The sequence below is a fragment of the Taudactylus pleione genome, unplaced genomic scaffold (genome assembly GCF_031769625.1).
Source record: "Taudactylus pleione unplaced genomic scaffold, aTauple2 ptg000128l, whole genome shotgun sequence".
Taxonomy (NCBI): Eukaryota; Metazoa; Chordata; class Amphibia; order Anura; family Myobatrachidae; genus Taudactylus; species Taudactylus pleione.
In genome coordinates this window covers 4126254-4150462 of record NW_028284530.1, presented here as the reverse complement: position 1 = coordinate 4150462, position 24209 = coordinate 4126254, and the positions used below count along the sequence as shown (strand labels likewise).

Genomic DNA, 24209 nt, shown 5'->3' with positions numbered 1-24209 from the left:
TGAAATTGAGGTAACACATTGCACCTAACATGTACCTTTTCCATAATGTAGGCCACATACCCAGTTAATGAGAGTGTGATATGGGTGCAAGGTGCTGTGGCAGTGTACTTCGTGCATACAGGTAACATTACTGCAGAAAACAGCACAATAATCTATTAATAAATAGACTAACCATAAGCACAGATATATAGGGGAAAATGTAATAGGTTGCGAATTTGTAAAAAATTAGAGTTTTGTGCTAAACTCACATTTTTTACTCATTCGCAAATGTAATAGAGTGCGACTATAGTACAACTTGCAACTTTCGTGCTGTACTATAATTCCAAAAAAACATCTCGCATCCAGATGTTTTCCCATTCTCTAGATAGAACTCGGGCAATGTAATCCAGTGCGAGTGCTTCACTCACACATATTACTGCCTGAGAACTCACAAAAACAATAGACCAGCTTCAGCATAACGAGTTTATCCTGAGCAGGTCAGAGTAACACAGAAACATGCCATGAGATACGTGCATGTTTCAGTGTGTACATATAAAAACATTTAAAAAAAATAAATAAAAAAAAGACACGCACCCCCTCCGCAGAAGCATAACCAGCACCCAGCTATATAAAGCCTGTCCTGGTTCTAAAAATACAGGGTCCAAAATGCGTAGGGGGCCCCTGTATATTACGTACCTGCACAGGGCTTTTCTGGGCCGGTCCTGGTTGTGGAAAAATAGTGGACGAGTAGGGGTCCCCTGTAATTTCCATAACCAGCACAGGACTCTTTCTAGCGGGGGAGTAATGCCACAGCCATGGAAACCCTTTTACTGGGTTCCGTGGCCAAAGCATTACCCGACTGCTAGTCAGCCCAGGCTGGGGATCCCTGGGGAGGTGGAGACCGCCCCCCAAAAAAGGGGTTTTCCTCTCCAGGGCACCCTAGGCCTAGGCTGATAGCCCGGGGCTATCCCCGGCACCCCTGGCCGTTGGGTGCCGGGTTGATACTGTAGTGTGTGAAGTAAAAAATATTGTCTTTAGCTGTGGTACTTGTGGTACTACACATCCCAGCAAGCCTCCCCCGCATGCTGGTACTTGGAGAAACAAAATATTTAAATAAAGACAAGATACTCTGTGAAATTACAATTTTATTTAAACATATATGCACACTGACACTAACAGACACACATACTCAACTAGTATCCCTGATGACATCATGTCCCCTTGTTCTTAGGATACCATAGGGCTAACTATAATAAAAAACCCATACTCGCCTCTCCTATGCGATGTTCATGTCCTCTTCAGTCCCTGTAGGCATCCATGGGGCTTAAAAAATAAATAAATAAATAAAAAATGCCGGACAGGAGGAAGGTATGCTTACACATACCTTTCCTTCGCGCTAAAGACTGGGGCACACGTGTGACCAGTCATTGTAGGAGCCGCCAGCCAATCAATGCCACACATGCTGGTACTTGTGGTTCTCCAAGTAAAAGCATGCGGGGAGGCTTGCTGGGACGTGTAATACCACTGCTAAAGACAATATTTTTACTTCTAATATATACACAACACTATCAGCCTAGGGTGCCCTGGAGAGGAGAACCCCTTTATTGGAGGGGTCCCCACCTCCCCAGGGATCCCGGGCCTGGGCTGACTAGCGGTCAGAGGTAATGCTTTGGTCACGAAACCAGGTGAAAGGGTTTCCATGGCTGTGGCATCATTACCCCCCCTCCCCCGCTAGAAAGAGTCCGGTGCTGGTTATGGAAATTACAGGGGACCCCTACTCATTTTGTCCTGGGGGGACGGTCCGAAAGGTTATGGACCAAGGTCCTGATTCAGAGCCGCTCGCAAAAAGAGAGCGCTCGCTCTGAATCAGGGCGGCCGCTTTTTAAAAAAAAAAAAACTGGCCTCCTGGCTGCTCGCTAAGCTGTGGGTGACCACTCACAGCTTTTGCGAGCGGCCAGGTGATGATCGCGACCATCGGGCTTGCGACGAGACCCTTGTGGTAGGGTCTCGTCCGCCACAAGCCCCAGTGAACTTTCTACTCTAATAGAGTGATGTCAGTACGAGCGCCCCCAAATGGCAGGCGTCCCTTCGGGAATGCCTCCATTTGGCCGGCCACCCCCCTGATCCGCCTACAAAACGGGGCGAGCTGTCGATCAACATAGACAGCCGCCCCGTTTTGTTGCGAGCCCTGGCTGACCATCGGCCCGCTTGCGAGCGGGTCTGAATGAGGCCCCAAGTCCGCACATTTTGTGGTACATGGTGAAAACTTTTAGCTTGTTTTTTGTCTATGGAAATTTCGCATGTGCAAACATTTTGGCAATAGGATTGCACATTACGCAGATTTGTGCGAAAAGTTCGCACCTGTCAACACTTTTCGCCAAAACGCGCCATTTTGCGGCTAATTGAATTCGGCCCTGAGTGTCCCAAATATTATGAACACTGAGTTAGTACTTTGTTGGGCTACCTTGTGCCCTTAATACGGACTGAAGTCTTCTAGGCATGGATTCTACCAACGGTCAGTTTGTTTTGTGGGGACCATTAGCCCAAATGCAAAGAACTGCATCTTCCCGTTGATAACAGTTTCATGGTAGCGGATCATGACGATGCACAAAGACCAAGTTTTTTGTCTGCTGGCCCACTCTGTATACACTTTAACAACTGCCGGCCTTCAACATTGCACCAGTGCAGCCATTTTACTAATGCTCGTACCACTGCTTCCAGCGTCAACAATCATTCCAAGTTTAAAGTCTCTCAGATTGCGTTGTTTACCCATCGTTTCATGAGTGATACACTTCATTAGCCTCTATGGGGTCAATCCAATTGTCAGCGAAAGATGAGAGTGCCGTTGCCACGACATTAAAATGCCATCAATGGCGCCACATCTCGTGACCCTCTCCGAGCCCGAATTTGCACAATATTGCTAGCACCCCGATGCGAACAATTTTGGCCGAGTTTGGGGTACCGTAAAGTGCGGCTATGCACCCACGAGATCATCGCAGATAATTGGATTGACCCCTACATATCCCAAGAGGGATAAATAGTATTCAAATACAGGTATACATATAATTCCCTGAAAGGGGTCTGTACAGAGGAGATACGCTTGCTACTAAAGAGTTGCTGTAGCTCAAAACAGCTGAATGCACACATATTTGCAGAGCGTATATTGTATGTCTTTACACTACGCATGCTCCAAACGTACTAAAGTACACGCAATACAGAGTCGCATGCATCTCCACTTGGGCTGCAACAAACTGATCTTTTGCCCCAAGTATAGACTGGCACAAGTACGACCTGCTGGCGCCAATCAAACTAAGCCTACGGATGACGGGCGAGTATACTGCATATGGCCGAATATTTGTATTTATTTCCATGTACGCAATGTGGTAGAAGTTATAGCAGACTCCAATGCAACTCTGCATCAGGAACTGCACAGTATAAGAATACCATACAGTGAAGAGAAGAGGACATCCTGGAAGCCTTTGTGGAAACAGAAATAACATGTAAACTGCAAGATGTCAGAATAAAGTAAGAGGCGTCAACATGGGTACGACTTAGGAGTTCAACCTTGTCAAACTTAGCTGCACTAGATATCAGAAAACCATCCACTTACATTATGAAAGAGGACATGACAAGCCCAATTAAACGCAATTTTATTTTTTTAAGACAGCCAACAGCAAGGAGTGCTAACACTTCTTCCCAAGATTTACAGAAGTAAAATGAATGTTCTTGTGGTATTGATAGTTACACCTCTCTGACTTTATTATTTTAGAATACTATTAGTGTTTATTGCAGATATACATTTTTAAATGGCTTATGCAGAGCTGGCAGCTACTGTGCTCCAACCTGCAGGCGCAAAATGCTGCAATGGCTTGCACAGGAAAAGCTGCTCTTGGGGTGTGGCATGACTGTGGAGCTGAGTGGACGCGTCTTACTGCAGCTCCTGCCATAACGGAGCAATCTATGTCCATTCGCATTGATACCTTGGCCAAAACGCTCTCGTATGTGTCAATGACTGACCGCTCCCTTCCGGGCCCGGCTTTGAGTCCCTGTAGCCACGCGAGTGGGTTAGTTCCTAGCTGGCTGTGGTCACGGCTGACTCACCCGCAACCCCTTGGCTCTTCTGATGTTCAGCGCTCCCGGAGGTGATCCAGACCTGTATTAGACTCTCCTCGGCGGCTCAATTACCTTGCCGCTCTGCTGCTGCAAGGACGCCTTGGGCAGTGTGGGATAGCGCCCATCTTGAACCCCGGAGGTTCCCGGTTCTCAGCTCCGGGTGGAGGGGGGGTTGATCGCGGCTGCGGTTGCTGCGTTCACTTGGACTCAGGAACTCTCCTATAATGCTCAACTACCAGAGCTGGGTCTACCTTATAACGAGGAATACCTCTCCTTCAATGTCAGAGCATTCAGCCCTCTCTATTATCATATCAGCTGACATTAGTCACTAGCAATGAAGGTCTAAACATCATGTTTTCACCTCATCACCTGTAATTTAAAACTCTATGCTCCTACAGGCAGCTGCCCTAGGATACTGTGCTGGAGTCTGACTTTGATTAAGGGCTCTACTTTTAATCTGATTTTTCTCCTTCTCATGAAACTCACTTGATAAAACACTGCCATCTTGTGGATATACAGGACTTAATATTTATTATTTTTTTTAATTATTGCAGCTTGTATCACTGAGTTTTGTGAACATAAAGACCCTGCTCAGACTTCACTCTCCATCAATTGGGAGGCCCTGAAGGCCACTCTCTGGTCATTTTCTCCAAATCTCTTCCACCCGTAAAAAAGCAGAGTGTCAGGAGATCACTAAGCACATATTGCCGCTCTCACTGCTAAATGTCAACACTTTCCCAAAGACAAGTATTTTCATCAACTTCGCTCCTACAGAGGACAATTAACGCAGCTCTTATCATCTAAGGCTAATCGCAGGTTACATCACCTTAGCTCACCCACTATTACTGGTCCAGAGTGTACACACCACTAGACAAGGTCCTGGTAGTGTCTATTGGTAGTATCGATAGTATTTATTGTTGTTTATTATAGTATTTTAATTACTAGGATTGGCAATCTGATTAGGGGTACTAATCGATAAAATTATCTAGTTCATTCTGATTATTATGCTAGTCTGGCTCTCGTAGGGTCTCCAAGAGAGTGCCCCCCCCCCCTTTTTTTTTTTGGCTTGGGTTAATCAGGGTCTATGTGATTAGTTTTTTTTCTATATATGCAATTTAGAAATGACTATTTTTGACCACACTACGTCATGTTTTTGTTGGGATATTAGAATATTATTAATCTGGATTAGTTAAAGGCTTCATGTGACCCTTAATTGGGTTTAGGTTTTTTTATACCTATGTTTAAATTATATTTTATAGTTTATGTTTTTTTATACCTATGTTATACGGGATCAGTATGGAATACCGCCGGAAATCCCAACGGTGGAAGTACGACAGTGAAGATCTCGACAGGTAAGTATTTTAACTATTTACTAACCTAACTCCCCCTAACCCTCCCTTAGGGGTGCCAACCCTCCCCCCCCACCCCTCCCCCCCAAGTGCCTAACCCTAACCCCCCCTGTAAGTGCCTAAACCTAACCATCCCCTTCCCTGCAGCCTAAACCTAAGTCTTCCGGGGGAAGTGCCTAACCCTAACCTCCCCCCGTAGGTGCCTAACCCCCCCCCCCCTTCACCTAGCCTAAACCTAACTCTCCCGGGGGTGCCCCTAACCTAACCCTCTCCCCCCGCGGCTGTCCGCGCCCGGCATCGGGCTCCTGGCGTAGGTAAAATAATTGGCGTCATGATCTCGACGGCTGTCATTAGACCCCTGCCGGGATTAGACAGTCGGGAAGCCGGTGGTCGGCATTTCGACCGTCTGCTTCCTGACTGAATCCCGTTTAAACTATATTCAAATTGTGTGGTTTAATAGCACATTTAATAATATATGTATATAAGCCCCCCTTTTCTTAAACGGATATTGTATGTTGTTGTGTCGGTGAGATAATATTTATATATTGCCTGTTCTTTTCATGATCAGTTGAAAGTTCTGCTTGCAGGACATATTTGAGTGATTAGGATGACCTCTGCTAAATACGAGGAAATGGACATTTGATGGTTAAAATCACTTAACTAATTGTCCAATGACTTTTGTTTCTATACTACTTAAATTGCTTAAAGCTGCATACACACACAACGATTTAGTTAATGAACGATTTTAGTAAACGATTTTCTGCCTTGAAAAAATTAACAAATCGTTTACTAAAGTTGTTCATTTACTAAATGTAATGAACGATTTTTTAGAACTACAAACGATTTTTGCATATTAACTTACTGAAAATCGTTCAGTTGACAAGTCTGACTAAACTACAAACGTGAACGCGCATGAACGAAAATCGTTCATCGTTTGACTCAGAAAGTGAACGATTTTTACAAACTATTATCGTTAAACGATATCGTTTAACGATAATCATTCAAAAAATCGTTGTGTGTATGCACCTCAGAGATGGAGGAGAGCATTCCAGCTTGAAAAAGGCTACAGTGGTAGCCGAAACACGTTGCTGCTTCTCCTTATAGAAGTCCGGGGATTCCATCTTATATCCAGCTACCCGCTATAAGCCATACGCGGCCATCTACTGTTACCTGCTGCACACTGCTAACAACTACAGAGACGGTAGACGGCCGTGGAATGATATTGTATCAAGCCGCAACTCCATGCTGTGTCTGAGCCGCTTAACTACAGCGTTGAGTACGTGCTGTTAAGGTGCCTATCCACTAGACGATTAAAATGAGCGATTGAACGATAACAATATCGATTTTGTTCGATAATCGTTTGCAGATTGTTTTAAAAATTTGGGGCCTGATTCAGACCCACTCGCAAGCGGCTGTCCACTCACAAGTGGGTCAATGGTGTGCACTGAGCATGCGCACGACGGAGGGAGCACCGTCGTGCGCATGCGCCAGACGCGACGAGCGAAGGAAAGTCCTTCGCTCGTTGTGTCTGATCAAAGGGGGCGTGCTGTCGATGTTGATTGACAGCACGCCCCCTTTGGTAGGCGTGCCGGGGGCGTGCCTCCCTGACGGGGGCGTTCCCACGGGAACGCCTCCCGTCAGAAGCCGGCCCACTGACATCACTAGTGATGTCAGTGGGAGTGATTTTGGCTCTAATAGAGCCAAAATCACTCCGGAGCTTGCGGTTGAAAACCTCAACCGCAGGCTCCGGCTCACAGTTTCGATGGTCGCGATGGTTAAGACCATCGCGGCCATCAAACTGCACGCTCGTATAGCCTGTGGGTGGTGACCCACAGCTATACGAGCGTCCAGGAGGACGCTCCATTTTCATGGAGGGCGGCCCTCATTCAGAGCGTGCGCTCTGCTCAGAGCGTACGGCTCTGAATGAGGGCCTTGGTCTTTTAGACGTCTATCATTGTGGAAAAATGCTGGTCAACCTGACGATAACGTCAGGTTCAGCATGTTTGCAGATGATTGATTTACGGATAAGGATTTTTGAAGAAGTCCAGCAAAGATTCTCTTATGCTTCGACATTATTTATCTCCTTTCTCCCAAAATTATTTTATTATATGTTTTTATATATGTATATACACTTTATGTTTGGAATATGATATATATCCCACTAATTATTCTGAATAGGGAGTGGTGCTACCTCGCTCACTAAATGCCACTTGAATCAAACAAACAGAAAGAAAAAGTGTGAGACTTTCATGGTGCACTCCCGGGTCTATTGGATAGTCAATTTTTGCTTGAATTATTGATTATAAAACATAACCTTTATTAATAATTGTAATTAAGACCACATACAAATTAATTAAAATAGTAAGAATATGTGCTGAAAGACAAGAAAAAAAAGTTTCTTATTTAAAAATTAAATAAATCGTTCCGCTGAATCACAGTTATATATATTTTGATTATTTATTCTTGTATATTCTCTAATATTTTGTGTGTCTCTTTATTGTGACAATCTGCAGAATCAGTCAGTATTTTATTTTATATAGTTATACATTCACATGGAGTGTGTTAGTATTATTACGGTAGTAAATCAAAGTGATTGTGTAGTTTTGTCTCCTTCGAACATAGCGTAATCTGTTCTCAGAATATTGTGTCCTTTCCAATTTACTGACTATTTCCTTAATTTACAGGGTATTATTCCCCTATATAGTCATTGTTATTTGACCTAGTCTCCGCTCTATATATAGTAACTCCCACCTCAGTTGAAAACAGCTCTATTAGTACAGTAGCTGCGGTTATTAGAGTATAGATCCCCGCTACGTAGCCGTTTCTCTCTCCTATTCTAAACAGCCATCACAATGTATACAGTATGTGTAACCTCGTGGGCCCACTTATATCAGCCACGGGTCTGACACTGCCCATTGCTGCCTGTCGGGAGTCCTGGGTGCTCAGGACTCATGCGCTGTCACTGCGCTGGTACATGTAGGCAGTGGCGTAACTAGGGTATTTGGAGCCCAGGGCAAATTTGAAAAAGGAGCCCCCCCCCCATGTGCGCGCGTGGTAAAAAATGGGCGTGGTCACTTAAAAATGGGGCGTGTCAACATGACACACCCCTTTATTTTCAAACTGAACATTCCTATCCATATGCACCTTAACCCCAGTAGTACCCCCAGTATGCAGTTTGGTCCCTCTCATGCAGGCCCATAGTAGTGCCCCTTATACAGTATCCCCAGTAGTGGTCCCTCTTATACAGCCCCCAATTAGTTCCCCTTACTCAGTACCCCCAGTAGTGGCCCCCCCAAATGCAGTGCCCCACGTAGTGTTCCCCCTTATGCAGTGCCCCCAGTAGCAGTCCCCACAATGCAGTGCGCCCAGTAGCGGTATCCCCTTATGCAGTGCCCTTTTATATAGTGCCCCCAATAGTAGTCCCCCCATGCAGTTTTCCCAGTAGTGGTCCCCTTATGCAGGCACCCTGTAGTGATCCCCCCTATCTAGTGCCCCTGTAGTGGTCCCCGCAGAGCCCCTAGCAGTAAGCCACTTATATAGTGCCCCCAGCAGTAGTGTCCCCCCTTCCCATGCAGTGCCCCCAGTAGTGGTCCCCCTGATGCAGGCTCCCAGTAGTGACCCCTCCCCCCTATCCAGTGGTCCCTGTAGTGGCCCTTCCTATTATTGCCCCCATTAGTGGTCCCCCGAGTGCAGTGCCTCTAGTAATACTAGGCCCCTTTTAGAATGCCCCCAGTGGTAGTCCCCCCCCCCCCCCCAAGTAGTAGTCCCCAGTAGAGTAGCCCCCCCCAGTAGAGGTCCTCCCAATGGCAACCCCAGTAGATGTCCCCCCCCAGTAGTAGCCAACCCCTCCCCCGTTGTGCATATAGGTTTAAAAATAAATAAATATATATATAAAAATATACTTACCTGATTCCACGCTGCTCCTGTCCACGATGCCGATGCCGCTCCCGCCCTCCAGTCCGCCCGGGCTGGCGCGCTCAGCATTATGGGACTGACGTCATGACGTCAGTCCCATTACCCACTGCAGGAGCCGGACGGAAGCCCGGCTCTTGCAGTGGGTGCTGCAGCAGTCAATGAGAGTCTATCTGACTCTCACTGGCTGCTGCTTAACACACGAATCGCCGCCAGCGCTGGCGGCGATGAGTGTGTTATGCACAGCCTGAGCCCGCCTCCTGGCGCTATTGGGCAAGCGCTCAGGGGGAGGGAACGGGCTCAGGCGTGCAGCACAGGACCAGCGCTGGAAGCCTAGCGCCGGTCCTGTGCAAATGTGTAGCGCTGACCGCACTCATTGCGGTCGGCGCTACACTGGCTAACTAGGGCGGGCGGGCCGGTACCGTGGCCGGCGGCGCCCCCCCCGCGCCGCCGGTCCAACGGCGCCCAGGGCACGAACCCCGCTCGCCCTGCCCTAGTTACGCCACTGCATGTAGGTACACTGTGCTATTCTAAGCAGCCATAACAAAGTACATGTACAACCTCGTGGAGTTATGTATATCAGCCACGGGTCTGTTGCTGCCCGTTATTGCCTGTCAGGACTCACGCGCTGGTACATGTAAATACACTGTGCTTGTGGACCATAAGTGCTGTGATTCAGCGGCCTGAAATGACTAGATGCCGATACGTATTTCACCGGATGTCCGGCTTCACATCCGGCGAAATACTGACTGATTCTGCAGATTGTCACAATAAAGAGACAGACAAAATATTACAGAATATACAAGAATAAATAATTAATATATAACTGTGATTCAGCGGAACGATTTATTTAATTTTTAAATAAGAAACTTTTTTTCTTGTCTTTCAGCGCATATTCTTACTATTTTAATTAATTTGTATGTGGTCTTAATTACAATTATTAATAAAGGTTATGTTTTACAATCAATAATTCAAGCAAAAATTGACTATCCAATAGATCCTGCAGTGCATCCTGAAGGTCTCACACTTTTCTTTCTGTTTGTTTGATTCTGATTATTGATTGTGCCTACACTGAACGACTGCTCAATCAGTGCAGGCACATCACAGACTGACAAACGACTGCACAATTACAATGTCATAATCGTGCAGTCTTTTGCCTGTCTTCTAGTGGATGGGCACCTTTAGTGATAGACACTACCAGGACCCTGTCTAGTGGTGTGTGCATGGGACCAGTAATATCGGGCGAGCTAAGGTGATGTAACCTGCGATTTTGGGTTGAAACGAGATTGGAATATAACCCTGCTATACATTTTACTGGGTTTGGCAGATTAAACAGTGATTACACAAATTACAGTGGGGGGCTATTTATCTCCATTTAATTCATGGAAGCTGATTTTGATGCTACAAACTATCATTTATGTATGCTGGAGAAAATCCTCAGGAAATCGCTTTTTATAGACACAATTTATAACTGTGTCAGCCATGTGGCTATAACAAAATAACAGCCTGGAATTAGGACACTGGCCACAGCAGCACATTTTTTGGATTATTATTATTTGGCTAAAATCCTGCTTCACATCAAGACCAATATTGCTACTTAATAATAATAATAATAATATTATTATATAGAGAGCCTGATCAATTCTATTTTTTACTACAATATAATCAATTTGTAAATGGGAGTATAATATGCTCATATTGCGAATTTGACTATAGAAAATCACATAATTTGCCCATGATATATTGTGAGATATTTGTTTAAATTGTCTTATTTATTCATACATTTTTTTATGGTTTATGTTATTATAGTATTGTTTATTATCAAATAAATATATTTATTCATTTATTTATTTATGGTTTAATTAATGTCCGAAAAAAAGGTGGTCAAACATAGCAAACCAGATGCTGAACTGTACCCTGAAAGTTGCACCTGGTTCGGGGGAGGAACAGCTGGGCGAGCGCCTTATCTCCCCTAAAGCTGGGGACACACTGACAGATACATTGGTCGATTAATTGATCAGTAGCGTTCCCGCTTGGTTGTTTTAGCAGGGCGCGGCGCCCTGCCCTTTTTTCTGGAGGGCAAAAAGTGCCCTGTCCTCACAGCGTGCGGGTGCCGTCTTCACCCACGGGTCGCAGTGTCCCACGGGTGGGGAAATGTGCGGTGACCCGGTCACCGCCGGAGAATAGACGCCAGGCGCATGCGCACGGCATCTATTCTCCCTGTCGGCAGCGCTTGGGGGCTGCCCGGCATATCTGTAAGTGCCGGGCACGCCCCTAAGAGGTCAAAAAGGGGGCGCGTCTTATAGACAAGCCCCCTTTTCAATGGCCATGCCCCCTTTTCGGGCGTGCACGGAAGTGCCCTCTCTAGCTCCGGTGCCCTCCCTGCCGACGGAGCTAGAGTGAACACTAGACCGGCCAATATATCTGCTGCATGTTGGCCAGTGTGTACCCGCAATATGTCGGTGAACGTCGTCATTCACCGAAATAGTGCATTGGCTGTGCTGCACAGCCGATGGACAGATATGTCTGCAGACATATTTGTATATCGGCAGGTGTGTACGGGCGGTCAGCACACAGCAGCAGCTGCGAGGAGGGGGAGCGGGACACGCCCCCAGCCCACCCACTGGGTCCCGCCCCCTGCACCCGAGGGCACAAGCAGATGATGGCCGTTCAGTGTGTATGAACGACCATCATCTGCAGATATATCTGTCAGGTGTGTACCCACCTTTAGCTGCGATTTTTACGGCAAGGATACGCTGGCCTCCTAGTAGTAGATGCTTACTAGTGAGTCTACTACCCATGCCCAGCGACAGACGATAAGAGCCCGGCCGCCTTAGTGAGGACACGTCACACGAGGCCTTCACCAGCAGCTGCAACAATGCGTCTCCTACACCGGATGCCAGGACTGCCGCACACTTACCGGTCATCTCCGTGCCAGACCTGCAGTCCGGACCTCAGCACAGGCGCTAGCTAAGCCACGCTGAGGCCGCCGAGAACCTCAGGGCATATAGCGATACTGGTGTTTTCGGCCCCAGCGGAGGTAGGAGTCGCAGTACCTGCGTCTTTAACGGAGCCTGGTACTGCTATACATGGTAGTCATTGAAACTAATTTAATCATAAAAGAAAAAAGCCTGTGACTGCCTAGGCAGTCCTGCAGTTATAACAGGTGCGTCTGGATACTTGCCGCGCACCAAACAAAATAGCGGAATGCCTATGGCTGGGGGCGGGGTATATAGGGAGGAGGACCGATGCATGCTGGGAGCTGCAAAGCTAGAGCTGTTTGGTGCAATGGATCGTTTCCACTACATACCCCAAGGTAGATTCTATTGACCCTGAAGAAGAAATAATATATTTACTGCGCGCTCCAAAGGATAATCCAGTAATTGATTGGCACAGACTATATATTTTGGAAACAATCCTGCAAAAATCATTGTTTTAATTAATACCTCTCCTGTTGGTCACCATCTTAATTGATCTGCCTTCTGCTTATCTACCAATAGCTGTATACCCTGTACACCAACTGGTATGCAGTCGGGAAGCCGGCGGACCTAATCCCGACAGCCGGCTTCCCGACTGTCATATCCCGGCAAGGGTCTAAAGACAGGCGATTGAAGGGACGCCGGGTGCGGATAGCCGCAGGGGGGGGGTTAGGTTCAGGGTTCTCGGGGGGGACAGGGTTAGGCAACCCCCCGGGAGGTTAGGTTTAGGCTAGGGGAAGGGGGGTTAGCGTTAGGCACCCCCGGGGGGGATTTAGGGTTAGGCACTCCCCCTGGGGGACTTAGGTTTAGGCGGCGCTGAAGGGGGGGTTAGGTTTAGGCACTTAAATGGGGGATTAAGGTTAGGTACCCCTAAGGGAGGGTTAGGGGGTTGAAATAGGTTAGTCAATACTTACCCTAGGACGATAGGGATTTCCTCCTCTGCTGGAATGCCGCTGTCGGGATTCCAACCGCCGGGCATGGGTCCGGCGGTAAATCATACCGATTCCCACCAACTAACCCTCTGACAAATATGAACCTCATTCTACATTTTTCCATAATATGGGACACAAGATGTTTGGTTACCTCCAGGAGGCATTTCCGGTTTAGCAAGGCTAGTGCATGGCTACATTATCTCAATCTCCAATATCACAGTTTTACCCCCTGGGGTGTATTTGTAGGACAAAATAGGTACAGGGCTGCAGCATCTACTCCAACAAAATATAAAAATTGGGATCAGAATGCTGTAAAATAGGCGCAGTGGCGAAGGCATGCTTTAGCTGCAGGAAAGGGAAATGAGGATTACTAAGCTAGCCTGTAGTAGCTGTGATGGGGCAAGGAGGTCCCCCTAAATACTGATGCTGGAAACACAGTTGACGATAGATAGATAGATAGATAGATAGATAATACTATTATAAAATAGCATTAGTGTTGCGATCAGAGACCATCACAGTGATGTCTGTCTGATCCTCATGTGATAGGAAAGGTTTTGCATGCCCATTGCCCACCTTTACCTGATTTGTGCCCCGTCTGGATGTGAGCCTTGTGAGGGATGTAGGAGGGGGCGAGGCTCGGACAGCAATCACCCCACTCTGTGCAAAAAGAGCTAGGGCCTGCTCAAGGGCTCCTCCCACAAGCCGTGCACTGAATACAAATGGCCCTCTTCGCTTACCGTATACGTTTCCCAGTTCACGCCCGCACGCTGATTGGTGGTTGCGGAGTAACGCTCTCCGCTCGCTTTCTGAGCCTTCTGTGAGGAGGCGTGACCGATACGGTCGCCACACATCACCTCTCATTGGTCCAAACGAGTCAGCTGATGATCGGAATCTGGGCCAGTCTGTGTTGCACTGTGATTGGTGGAAATCCTCTCGAAGGGCGACGTCTGGTCAGAGGACAGAGGCAAGATGGCTGCGCTGAGGAGACTGCTCTGTGGGAGGAAGGTAAGGAGAGGAGCTGGGTGCAGTGACTGAGTATGGCATGAGAGCGGTGCTCAGTATCTCCGTGTCTCCACAGAGTGGTGTGTCGGTGTTCCTGCAGCAGAGAGAGTTCCACAGGACCTCGCCAGCCGCCTTGCAGGTACCGTGTCCCCTGTCACTCTATGTACTGTATATGTGCCAGAGGCTAGCAATGTCATGTCTCCTCCCCCCCATTCCCATGTCTCCTCGCTTATATAGAGCTGTCTCACTAAGGTATTTTACACCATATTTTCCCCTACATTGCCGACAGCATCTTATACTACCACCAAATAACACACATCATCTATGTTGTTGTATAAACAGTGAGATCTGTGTCATTTCAGTGTTCATTAAAATATATATATATATGTGTGTGTGTGTGTTCTCGCCAGGCTGTCTTCTGCCGGCGCATCACCCGGCAGAAACAGCCTGTCGCCTGACACTTCTCCCCGCCGACCCCCGCTGTGGAACGCTGGCCTCTGAAGTGACCAGAGACTAAAGAAGCCTCCGATTGCTTCAGAGGCCAGCATTCCCATTGATGCACTGTGCGGGCGACTTCACCCGCGACGTGAGGAGCCTGCCCCGAGCACCTGCTGGATCTAGTTGGATCCAGTCAGCGGGAGGGAGCGGCCAGCAAGTAAAGGTAAGTGCTGGGCTGGGGCCAGGACTAGTCTGGGGGCACTGTATAAGGGACACTATTAAACCTGGGGGCACTGCATAAGGCCAGCCTGGGGGCACTATTTAAGCCTGGGGGCACTGCATAAGGGGCCAGCCTGGGGGCACTATTTAAGCCTGGGGGCACTACATAAGGGACCAGTCTTGGGGCACTACCTCAGCCAGGGGGCAATGCATAAGGACAAAGTTAAACTACGGGGGGCACTGCATAATGGGCACTTTTGACTGAGAGCCATTGGGGAACCGGCCTGAGACCTATCGGACTGGATTGGTAAGGGAGATACCCCTTTTCCCGGGGCATGCATAATTGTGAAGGCCCCCACCCGGCTGGAAAAAAATTCTGGGGAGAACCCTGTGTGTGTGTATATATGTATGTATGTGTGTGTGTGTGTGTGTGTATATATATATATATATATATATATATAATATTAGAAAAAGTTTGAAGGACACACACAAGTGTAAATAGCCTCGAATGGGCTCGGGGAGCCATGCTTATGAACCCGATCAGTCCCGACAGCAGCCGTTTCGCATCCTTCGTCAGGGGACTGGATTTGCTAGATTTTTCCCTATTTGGACTTTGTTGCTATATATATATATATATATATATATATATAATACACACAGTATTACATGGTGTAATACTGTATTGTCCTCTTTACATGGTCGCAGACCATCGCTGTGACTGCATTCTCTCCTAATTCTTACTACTTGCAGCGCTGTGTAGCTCACATTAGAGCAGGTGCAAGTGGGGAAGTTTTGAAGCCCATGCGGGATCTGAGGGCAAGTGGGAGGTCTGCATGGCATGTGGCAGAATCTTGGGATAAGTGATGGGAGATTGCAGAGGCTGGAGAGCCGCACATGCCATTGGGTTGCCCATCACTGCTTTGTTATGGAAGCTAACAGAAATTTATGTAGTGACAAGTGTAAAGACAGGTGGGTGCTTTAAAATGTGGCTAGCAAGGAAATTGTGGCCTTCTCCTGTGCTTTTAGACTCAGCCAGAACAATGTGGATAGAGTTCTGTTCCCGTCACACCACAACAATTTTATTGTCAAAGCAATATATATGCACCGTATTGACGGTGGAATCGCTTTGCTTTGGAACTGGTTTTAACCCTCATGATACTGCCCTAAATGAAAATGTAAATACTGTAATAAACATTGTTAATGTTATTATTTTTGTGTTGTAATTATATTTTCAATTATCATTTAATTTTTAAACTAACTTAAATACTAGTAGGCCCAATATGAAATGATGCATCCTTGAACATTTCTGGTAGTACAATACATGCTGTGGCAGAGTTTGACATATTTAAAAATGTATGCACTATTTGCTTGCTAATTTGAAATTAATTAATGTAAACTGGGGGAAAGGAAAAGATTGGGTTCCCATAGCAAGCCAATATTAACAGACCTTTTTCAGTGCTCATTTAGAATATGAACAAATGTTTGTTTTTTTTTGGACAACTCCACCAGTTTTTATAAATGTCCCATCTTATCCATTCCTTATCAGTGGCTTATTGCTGTCTGTTTTATTTTTATTTTTTTTCTGGGAAGCATGACAATTTAACTTGCAGAGAAGTATGTCAAAGTGCTTGGAACTTGTGGTTGTTCATATTTTCTTTTAAATAACCTTACATGATGAGGTACTTGGTATGTGAAATTTTATGTATAAAACACAAAATAATTGTTTTAGCTCACAGTTCGGGATGCTTTAAACCAGGCCTTGGATGAAGAATTGGAAAGAGATGAAAAGGTGTTTATCTTAGGGGAGGAAGTTGCTCAATATGACGGTGCATATAAGGTATAGTCTATCGTTTCACATTCACGTAATGACTGTGCCACAAAAGAAATATTAAACTTGATATGAATTAAGTGATACTAGAGATTTTTGTTACTGGTACCAACACTTAGGTAAATGTACAGTGAAGCTCTCATTGTATTTATAACCATCCCCAGTTTGAATAAAAAAAGCACTATACTGGTGCCTAGAAAGTTTTTAAGGTGGTGTCCACCTAAGCAATCGGTAGATGAGCAGATTTGTAAAAAGGCAAAGCTGCAAAATAAAAAAAAACTATGATGAAGGAAGTGGCAGTACATGTGACCACACATGGCCAATCATGTTGAGACCAAATTGGACTGTATGTCTGTACGCATTATAAAAATTAAACCATATAAAATGCCTGCAGTGCAGAGGTGTCAATGCAAACAAGCAGATATAAATGTATTATGATTGAGTGGAACCCTACAATAAAATGCATACCTGCAGGTTTGGCAGATATTACGAAATGCTATCAGTAAGGCAACAAGAGTAAAGGATTTTGAGGTGGTAAGGTGCAGCAGGGGATCTATGGTTACTGACAAGCTGTGGAGAGGCAAGCAAGTGCTAGATTTGACACAGGAACCTGTTTGGTGGACTAGTAGGAACCCAGCTAAGTCGTAATGATCACAAGAGGTTTTTAAGTTGTTAGCCATCTAGAAACAGAGCTTATTCTGAGTACAGATACAGTGGAACACCAGTCTGGTCATGCCAAAAGACCATTATAAAACGTGCTAACTTCCGGTTGGAACCACTGATTGAGGTCAAACAGAATTGTGTAGTCAGATGACCAGGGACTGCAGCGGTTATGATAAGTGTCCTAGCATGCAAACAAACCAGGATATGGAACATGTCAGCCTATTTAGGCAACTACAACACCAGTGTCCTAGTGCATCCTTCCATACCCACGGTGGCCTTTACAGAAAGCAGTAAGTCTTCACTGAGCCCTTGATGGGGCTCGATTTGAAGACTGTAGTTAGGCAGCCTATTGTCGGTTTAAGATTTTGTGACTGGTTATTATTTCAATAAAAGAAGAAGTCGTCAATAATCATGCATCATACGATGGGGAGAGTATATAATCAGGAACACAGTAGCACAATATATTTGTTTCATAATTTCTGTTTTTCAGATCAGTAGAGGTCTTTGGAAAAAGTATGGAGATAAAAGGGTTATGGATACTCCTATATCTGAGGTACGTGTCATACTGTAGCATAATTAAAACACATCCTACTCTGTGGTGGATAAAATGTAAGATTCAGGAGCCAGCCAACTTATTCTAGGAGACAGACAACCATACACTTTTATAGAAAGTAATGCCAAAAGTTAGGTGTCGGCAATAAAAATGTAGTCGCTTCGATTATCTGGCCTGTGGGATCTCTTAATAACTGATATAAGGTTACATATAGCACTGTGATAAATAAAATGTGGAATCCTAAAGACAAGCCCAACTTGTGTTGTATTATGTTAAATGAACTTTGGCTTCTACAAGTGTGCTTATGGACCAGCTTGTCATATATTTTTAGACTATGGCCCCTTATTCAATTACAAGCGAAAAGTCAGTTGCCATACTTTTCGCTGTCATCGCGGGTTTTGGGTGCGAAAAAGTATTGCGCTTATATTTAATTCCAAAATGGCACCTGGCGAAACTTAAATAGGTGAAAAGTTCTGTTAGTTTTGGGGAAATCAGGCTGACAACCCCCAAAAGATGCGCTGACATGGGGAATCACTCTGGTTACCCCCGAATAGCCCTGCTGAAGGTATTTGGCCACTTTAAATGGTCTCAATAGGTGCTATTTTGCATGTTTTAAACAGTGGTGAAGAATAGCATTTTGGTGTTTTTTTTGGTGAAAATAACTAGTCCCATCAAATTTGGGGTACATGAAAATGGGTACTAGCATATTTTAAAGTTGTTAATGTGGCGTTTTAAAAAACGTGAAAAATCCACTTGCACTCATAAAAACACCTGCGGCATACTTGGGGACCCCCCTGGAGTCTATTTAGCTAGTTTTAAATTTTGTACCCCAGCTTTGTTTATCTTTTCGCCCCCAAAATAAAAGTACTCTCTTTGGGTGTCACAAGGTACTTTAAAAAAAAAAAAAAAAAATGTACACAGATTACCTTTAGGGACCTGTCCAAGGGGAGCAGGGTGGTTTTTGGAAGTCTGCACTCCAAAACCCCAATTCTGCGCTTTTTCTCGCCACCTATTCATAGGCGATACTTTTTCGCCGGGTCTGATGCATTGACTTTACGCACCGGCGAAAAGTCGGGCTAATTGAATATGGGGATAAATGAAATTGGCGAAAAAGTATCGCTGAAACGGACTTTTCGCTTCTAATTGAATACAGCCCTATATCATTGATATTGTGTGTGCTATTCTTGTCTGTGAATATAGGCTGCATATGTGTTGATTTTCATTGTTCTAGAAAGCAATTGGTGCTGCTGAACTTCTAAAAATATATTTCTATTTAAGAAGAAATAATGAGTCTGTATTTTGAGTAATGCAAATCTTAATATATATATTTTTTCCTACTTTTAGATGGGTTTTGCAGGCATTGCTGTTGGTGCTGCCATGGTAGGTGAGCATTTTTGCTTTGTGTTTAGAGAACAATTTGTTATCTATGGAAAATTAAGTACTGGTGTTTTTGTTTTTTTTATTCCATTCCTAACACAGGCTGGATTGAGGCCGATCTGCGAGTTCATGACATTCAACTTCTCCATGCAAGCAATTGATCAAGTCATTAACTCTGCTGCTAAAACCTATTACATGTCAGCAGGCCTCGTGTCTGTCCCTATTGTTTTCCGGGGGCCAAATGGTGCCTCGGCTGGTGTGGCTGCCCAACACTCCCAGTGCTTTGCTGCCTGGTACGGGCACTGCCCTGGATTGAAGGTTGTGAGCCCTTGGAATGCTGAGGATGCTAAAGGTCTCCTGAAAGCAGCAATCCGGGATAATAATCCAGGTAAATGGACTGGCCATTGATCCCCACATATTTCCCTCGACTACAATCTGCTCTGATCCAGTGGAGCCCCCCTGACCTATACCTGTTTCCATTACAGTGGTAATGCTAGAGAACGAGTTAATGTATGGTGTTCCCTTTGAACTGTCTGAGGAAGCTCAATCGAAAGACTTTGTTGTTCCCATTGGCAAAGCGAAGATTGAACGGCAAGGTATGAACAGGCCTTTAGCTGTTGGGATTTACCAGTATAGCTTAAACATTCTTTGTGTTTTATTTGGACCTTTTTAAAATAGGTTATGAGGCAAACTTTCTGTCTGTCTGGTCAAAGATGATGGAGCTGACACTTGTATGAACTGTGTACAGGGGTACATACAACATGAAAATCCTGTATTACTTTGGGTGTTAATATATATTTGCTGATATTACAAAAAGCTCGGTATGAGAGAGTTTTTGTCTACATGTCTCTTGGTAATGGTAGATGGCTACACCTTAAATGCATATACTTACTACTTAAAAGGCTGCTATACTTAATGTACAAAATGAGTTATATGAAAGTGCTATTGATAACAAGATATGTTTGATTCAATACCTTCAAATACTGCCCAAAAATCAGCTTAAAGTATACTGATAGCAGTCTCTCTAATGCTGGCCATGCATTATAACCTCCTCATTTTGAATGGTCTGACCTCTGCATTATGGCCTCTGAGAAGCCCAGACTATACAGATCTGGTCCTTCAGTTGCTTGACAGATGTACCACTGGTTATACATGCTGCCATACCCATTCCAGGTGCAACAATGACCACATCTGTATTGTACAAAGAAAATTCCTGAAATTGTTGGTAAGCAAGAACAATGGCTCATGTTTGGCTATATAGTAATTGGATGAATTATCTTGTATTTAAGGCTTAATGGCTTCTTACAGGTAATTGTAAAAGTTTAGTTTGTAACGTACACCTGTTCCTTACCCACAGGAAGTCAGATCACTCTTGTCTCTCATTCACGTTCTGTCGGTCATTGTTTAGAGGCTGCCAATGTGCTGGCTAAAGAAGGAATTGATTGTGAGGTAAGTACTATATTTAGCAGTGGACACCGTATAGCTGAGTCCCACTCTCCAGGACCCCTGCTTTGGTCTCTTTTAACAATGCGCTGGTACAGTGCATGTGCAGTGAAGCACCAATGGGTATGGACTCAATAAGAACAAGACTGTAAAATGCATGCAAGAAATAAAGGTCTTGACTACCTGTGGCTCCCAAAGTGCAGTGAAACTACAAGTCCCAGAATACCCTGCCAGATTTTTTTTTTTTATTTTCTTTATAGATGGTGTGTCTGAAGCTTAAAACTGAGAAGTAAATCTCATGTTGGGGAATGGCATACTAATAGCCATCATTTGGGAAGGGCTGTCTTGCGCACATGTGAAAAAAATATTTTTACTAGTTAGCGCACGTGTCTCTTTAAAGGTCATCAACTTGCGGACAATTCGGCCAATGGACACTGAAACAATTGAGGCTAGCGTCGTAAAGACCAACCATCTGGTCACAGTAGAAGGAGGGTGGCCACAGTTTGGTGTAGGAGCTGAAATCTGTGCCAAGATAATGGAAGGTAATGTTATAATAAGCATGTGTATATTTTATATATCGTGATGATCACTGTTAACTTGGTCAACTTTACCTATTTTAATAGGATATCAAAAATTACTGCTCCCTCTTGAGTCAATTTTTTTTAATAGTTCTTTCCCTTTATCTGTTTCTCTAAATTGGTCTTACCTAATATCTAAGCTGTCCATTTATGTTTTTAAATTGGTCATCTGGATAATGCTGGCCATATATGCTTCAATAGTGCAGTCAGTATCAGGTATTGCAGCATATAAGGCCCAAAACCAACCCCAGTGCCAAAGTAATAAATCGCCAGTTATTTATATAGTGCACACATATTTCACAGCGCTTTACAGAGACTATTTGGCCATTCACATCAGTCCTGGCCCTAGTGGAGCTACAATCTATGGGGGGAATACAACGCGCTATTGAATAACAACGGGAGGGACTCCTGCAGCTATTCAATACACTGCGCTGTTTGGGCGCGCTAAAGATATCTTCTCGCACCCCCCTGGGGCTGCGAAGAGAAATCCGACCAAATCCAGCTGTTTTTCTACATAGCACAGCGCTAACAGCCGCGCGCCCGGCACTTTGGTTAGAGAATGCCAGTTACCGCGCCTTAACACCCTTATTATCTCCGACCACACAGCGCACTGAATTGATTAGCTTCAGGAGCTCGCTCCCGGTGCTATACAATTTGCGTTGAATTGAATTTCCCCCTATATTTCCTGTTACACGCACACACATATATATGGTCGGCAATCGGCGCAGGTGCCAGTAATGTACTGCGCATGTGCAGTATGGGTGCTGCGTGTTTGCACACAGAGCAGCAGCAGACTTTCAGTGGTTGTCAATTTTTTCACAAAAAGTAGGTGTGTCACCGGTGTTGGGAGAGGCCGGGATATTCCATCAGCTACAGGAGATTTCCTAGCTGCTTTCCCTAATCTGCGACCCCATGGTCGGTCGGTCGGTCGCTCGCTCGGCCAGGGGGATCACGCAGATGATCCTCATCACCAAACAACCATTTAATTGTAAAAAAAAAAAAAAGTGAGGCAAAAATGTTAAACAGAACTGAATCGTGCCTCCAAGCCTTCGTCAGTGGTTACAAAAGTGCTGCAATGGTTGATTTTTACAAATACTGCTAAAATTCAGTTAGTCTGTACAATGTTAAAATTCTAACAACTCTGCAGATTCTGTGCTGTGTGCAGATGGTTAGAGCAACTTATTGCCACTCATTTGCATATAATAGTGTTATTCTTTGGCAGGACCTGCATTCAATTACCTGGATGCCCCTGTGTTCCGTGTGACTGGCGCTGATATTCCCATGCCTTACGCCAAGATATTAGAGGACAACTGCATACCACAAGTAAAGGATATCATATTTGCAGTTAAAAAGACACTAAATATTGTCTAGGTGTATATAATCTCATTTAAATGGTCATTTACATGTCTTTTTAACATCTGTTATCCCACCTATTTTTCTCTGGATTACTGTTCTATAAAAACAAACCATTTCATTTATTGCTGGGAAACTGATTTTGTTTACATAGATCAGTTAACTTATAAGAGGGTCTCTGGTGTCAGGAACTGCAAGGTCAGTTAGAAACACTCCATCCAGTGTATATGTCTCATATTGGAGAAACGCGTTACAAGGTGGACAATATTTATTGGAAATAAACATGTTCCATACTTCTGTATAAATGCCTCAGTAGGGCCAGTTCATGTAATGAAGATGAAATACATAATGTTGCTTTGTATCACAATAAAAGCCAGGATTTGTTTTGGGATCTTCTTTTGTTTTCTTATGTCTTTGTGTAATAATATTTGAGATAAGGTTTTAGAAGTATGATATTATTATTATTAATAATATATATTAACCTTTATTTATATGGCACCATAAGAGGTGCACAGCATCTTGCATACGAAACAAGAAAAAAAAAATGCAAAAGACTTACAGTATGACACCTTTGTTGATGGAACCTGGATGAATGTCTTTCTTAATAGTACAAAATGCTACCCTGCTTGAGCAGATGCACTAAAATGTCTCTCCCTCCCCTTCGTTTTTTTTTTTTTTTTTTTTTTTTTTTTCCTAAATCATCTGACATTGCTTTGAGTCTTCATGCTGGCCACACACATAGCGATATTTTACCCAAGCTGGACGATTCCGACACATTGGAACGACAGATCATGTAAAATATGGCCAAATCCTCAGTGAATCGTGAGTCCCCATTCACGATCGCGATGTGCGTCCCACTGGTCGCACATCGCATCGTCAGATCTGCCGTGCAGTAGGGCAGATCTGACAATCTAGGACACGATGCACTGTGAAAGTCTGGATGCAGGAGAGATCATTTGAAGATTGGACACCAAATTGTGTGCAGATCTGCCAGGGAGAGTTTCAAGGGAAATCGTACACATCGGCTGATCATGTGCACATCGCCATGTGTGTGGCCAGCTTTAGATATATTATGCAAAAGCCAATTAGATGTGCGGGTACTGGCATCAGAATTGCTGTAACACTGCCTGATTTGATACAATTATGTTTGTCACACACTGTACTTTATTTACAGCATTTGTATTTACACTGTCCCTTACACTAGCCTCATACACTCTTTATGTAACTATTCCATCTTTCTGGAGATGCTGCTGGATAAAAGGAGAGTAGGTCACTATCGGCGTATTATCACTGACTCACAATTGGTAAATGCTGTGACCATCCAATCTGGTGAATGTTTTACCTTGAGTCTTATTTTCCTCATTACTTAAATTGGGAGAGAATTAAAACATGTCCAAGAAGATTGAATATGAGATGTATGCTGTTGTCTAAGAAATGAAGGTACAACATTGTGTGTGTGTGTATATATATATATATATGTATATACACACAC

The 24209-nt window shown here is 44.6% G+C and overlaps 2 protein-coding genes across 3 annotated transcripts in view; one reads left to right on the top strand and one right to left on the bottom strand.

The window, feature by feature from the left end:
- KCTD6 (potassium channel tetramerization domain containing 6) overlaps positions 1–14088 on the bottom strand; it is a 28772-nt gene extending 14684 nt beyond the window's left edge. Inside the window, exon 1 of one of the 2 annotated variants that reach the window (XM_088472699.1) lies at positions 14001–14088. The gene's annotated coding sequence lies outside the window, so the exon portion shown is untranslated. The other variant, XM_088472698.1, reaches the window with a different exon arrangement.
- Positions 14066–23108, top strand: PDHB (pyruvate dehydrogenase E1 subunit beta). The gene is made up of 10 exons (XM_088472697.1): positions 14066–14268; positions 14342–14404; positions 16652–16759; positions 17904–17966; positions 19311–19346; positions 19446–19731; positions 19829–19939; positions 20701–20792; positions 21187–21328; positions 22587–23108. Exons 1-10 carry the CDS (start codon positions 14233–14235, stop codon positions 22733–22735), a joined length of 1086 nt encoding a protein of 361 aa, XP_088328823.1. The 5' UTR covers positions 14066–14232; the 3' UTR covers positions 22736–23108.
- Positions 23109–24209: the final 1101 nt, after the last annotated feature.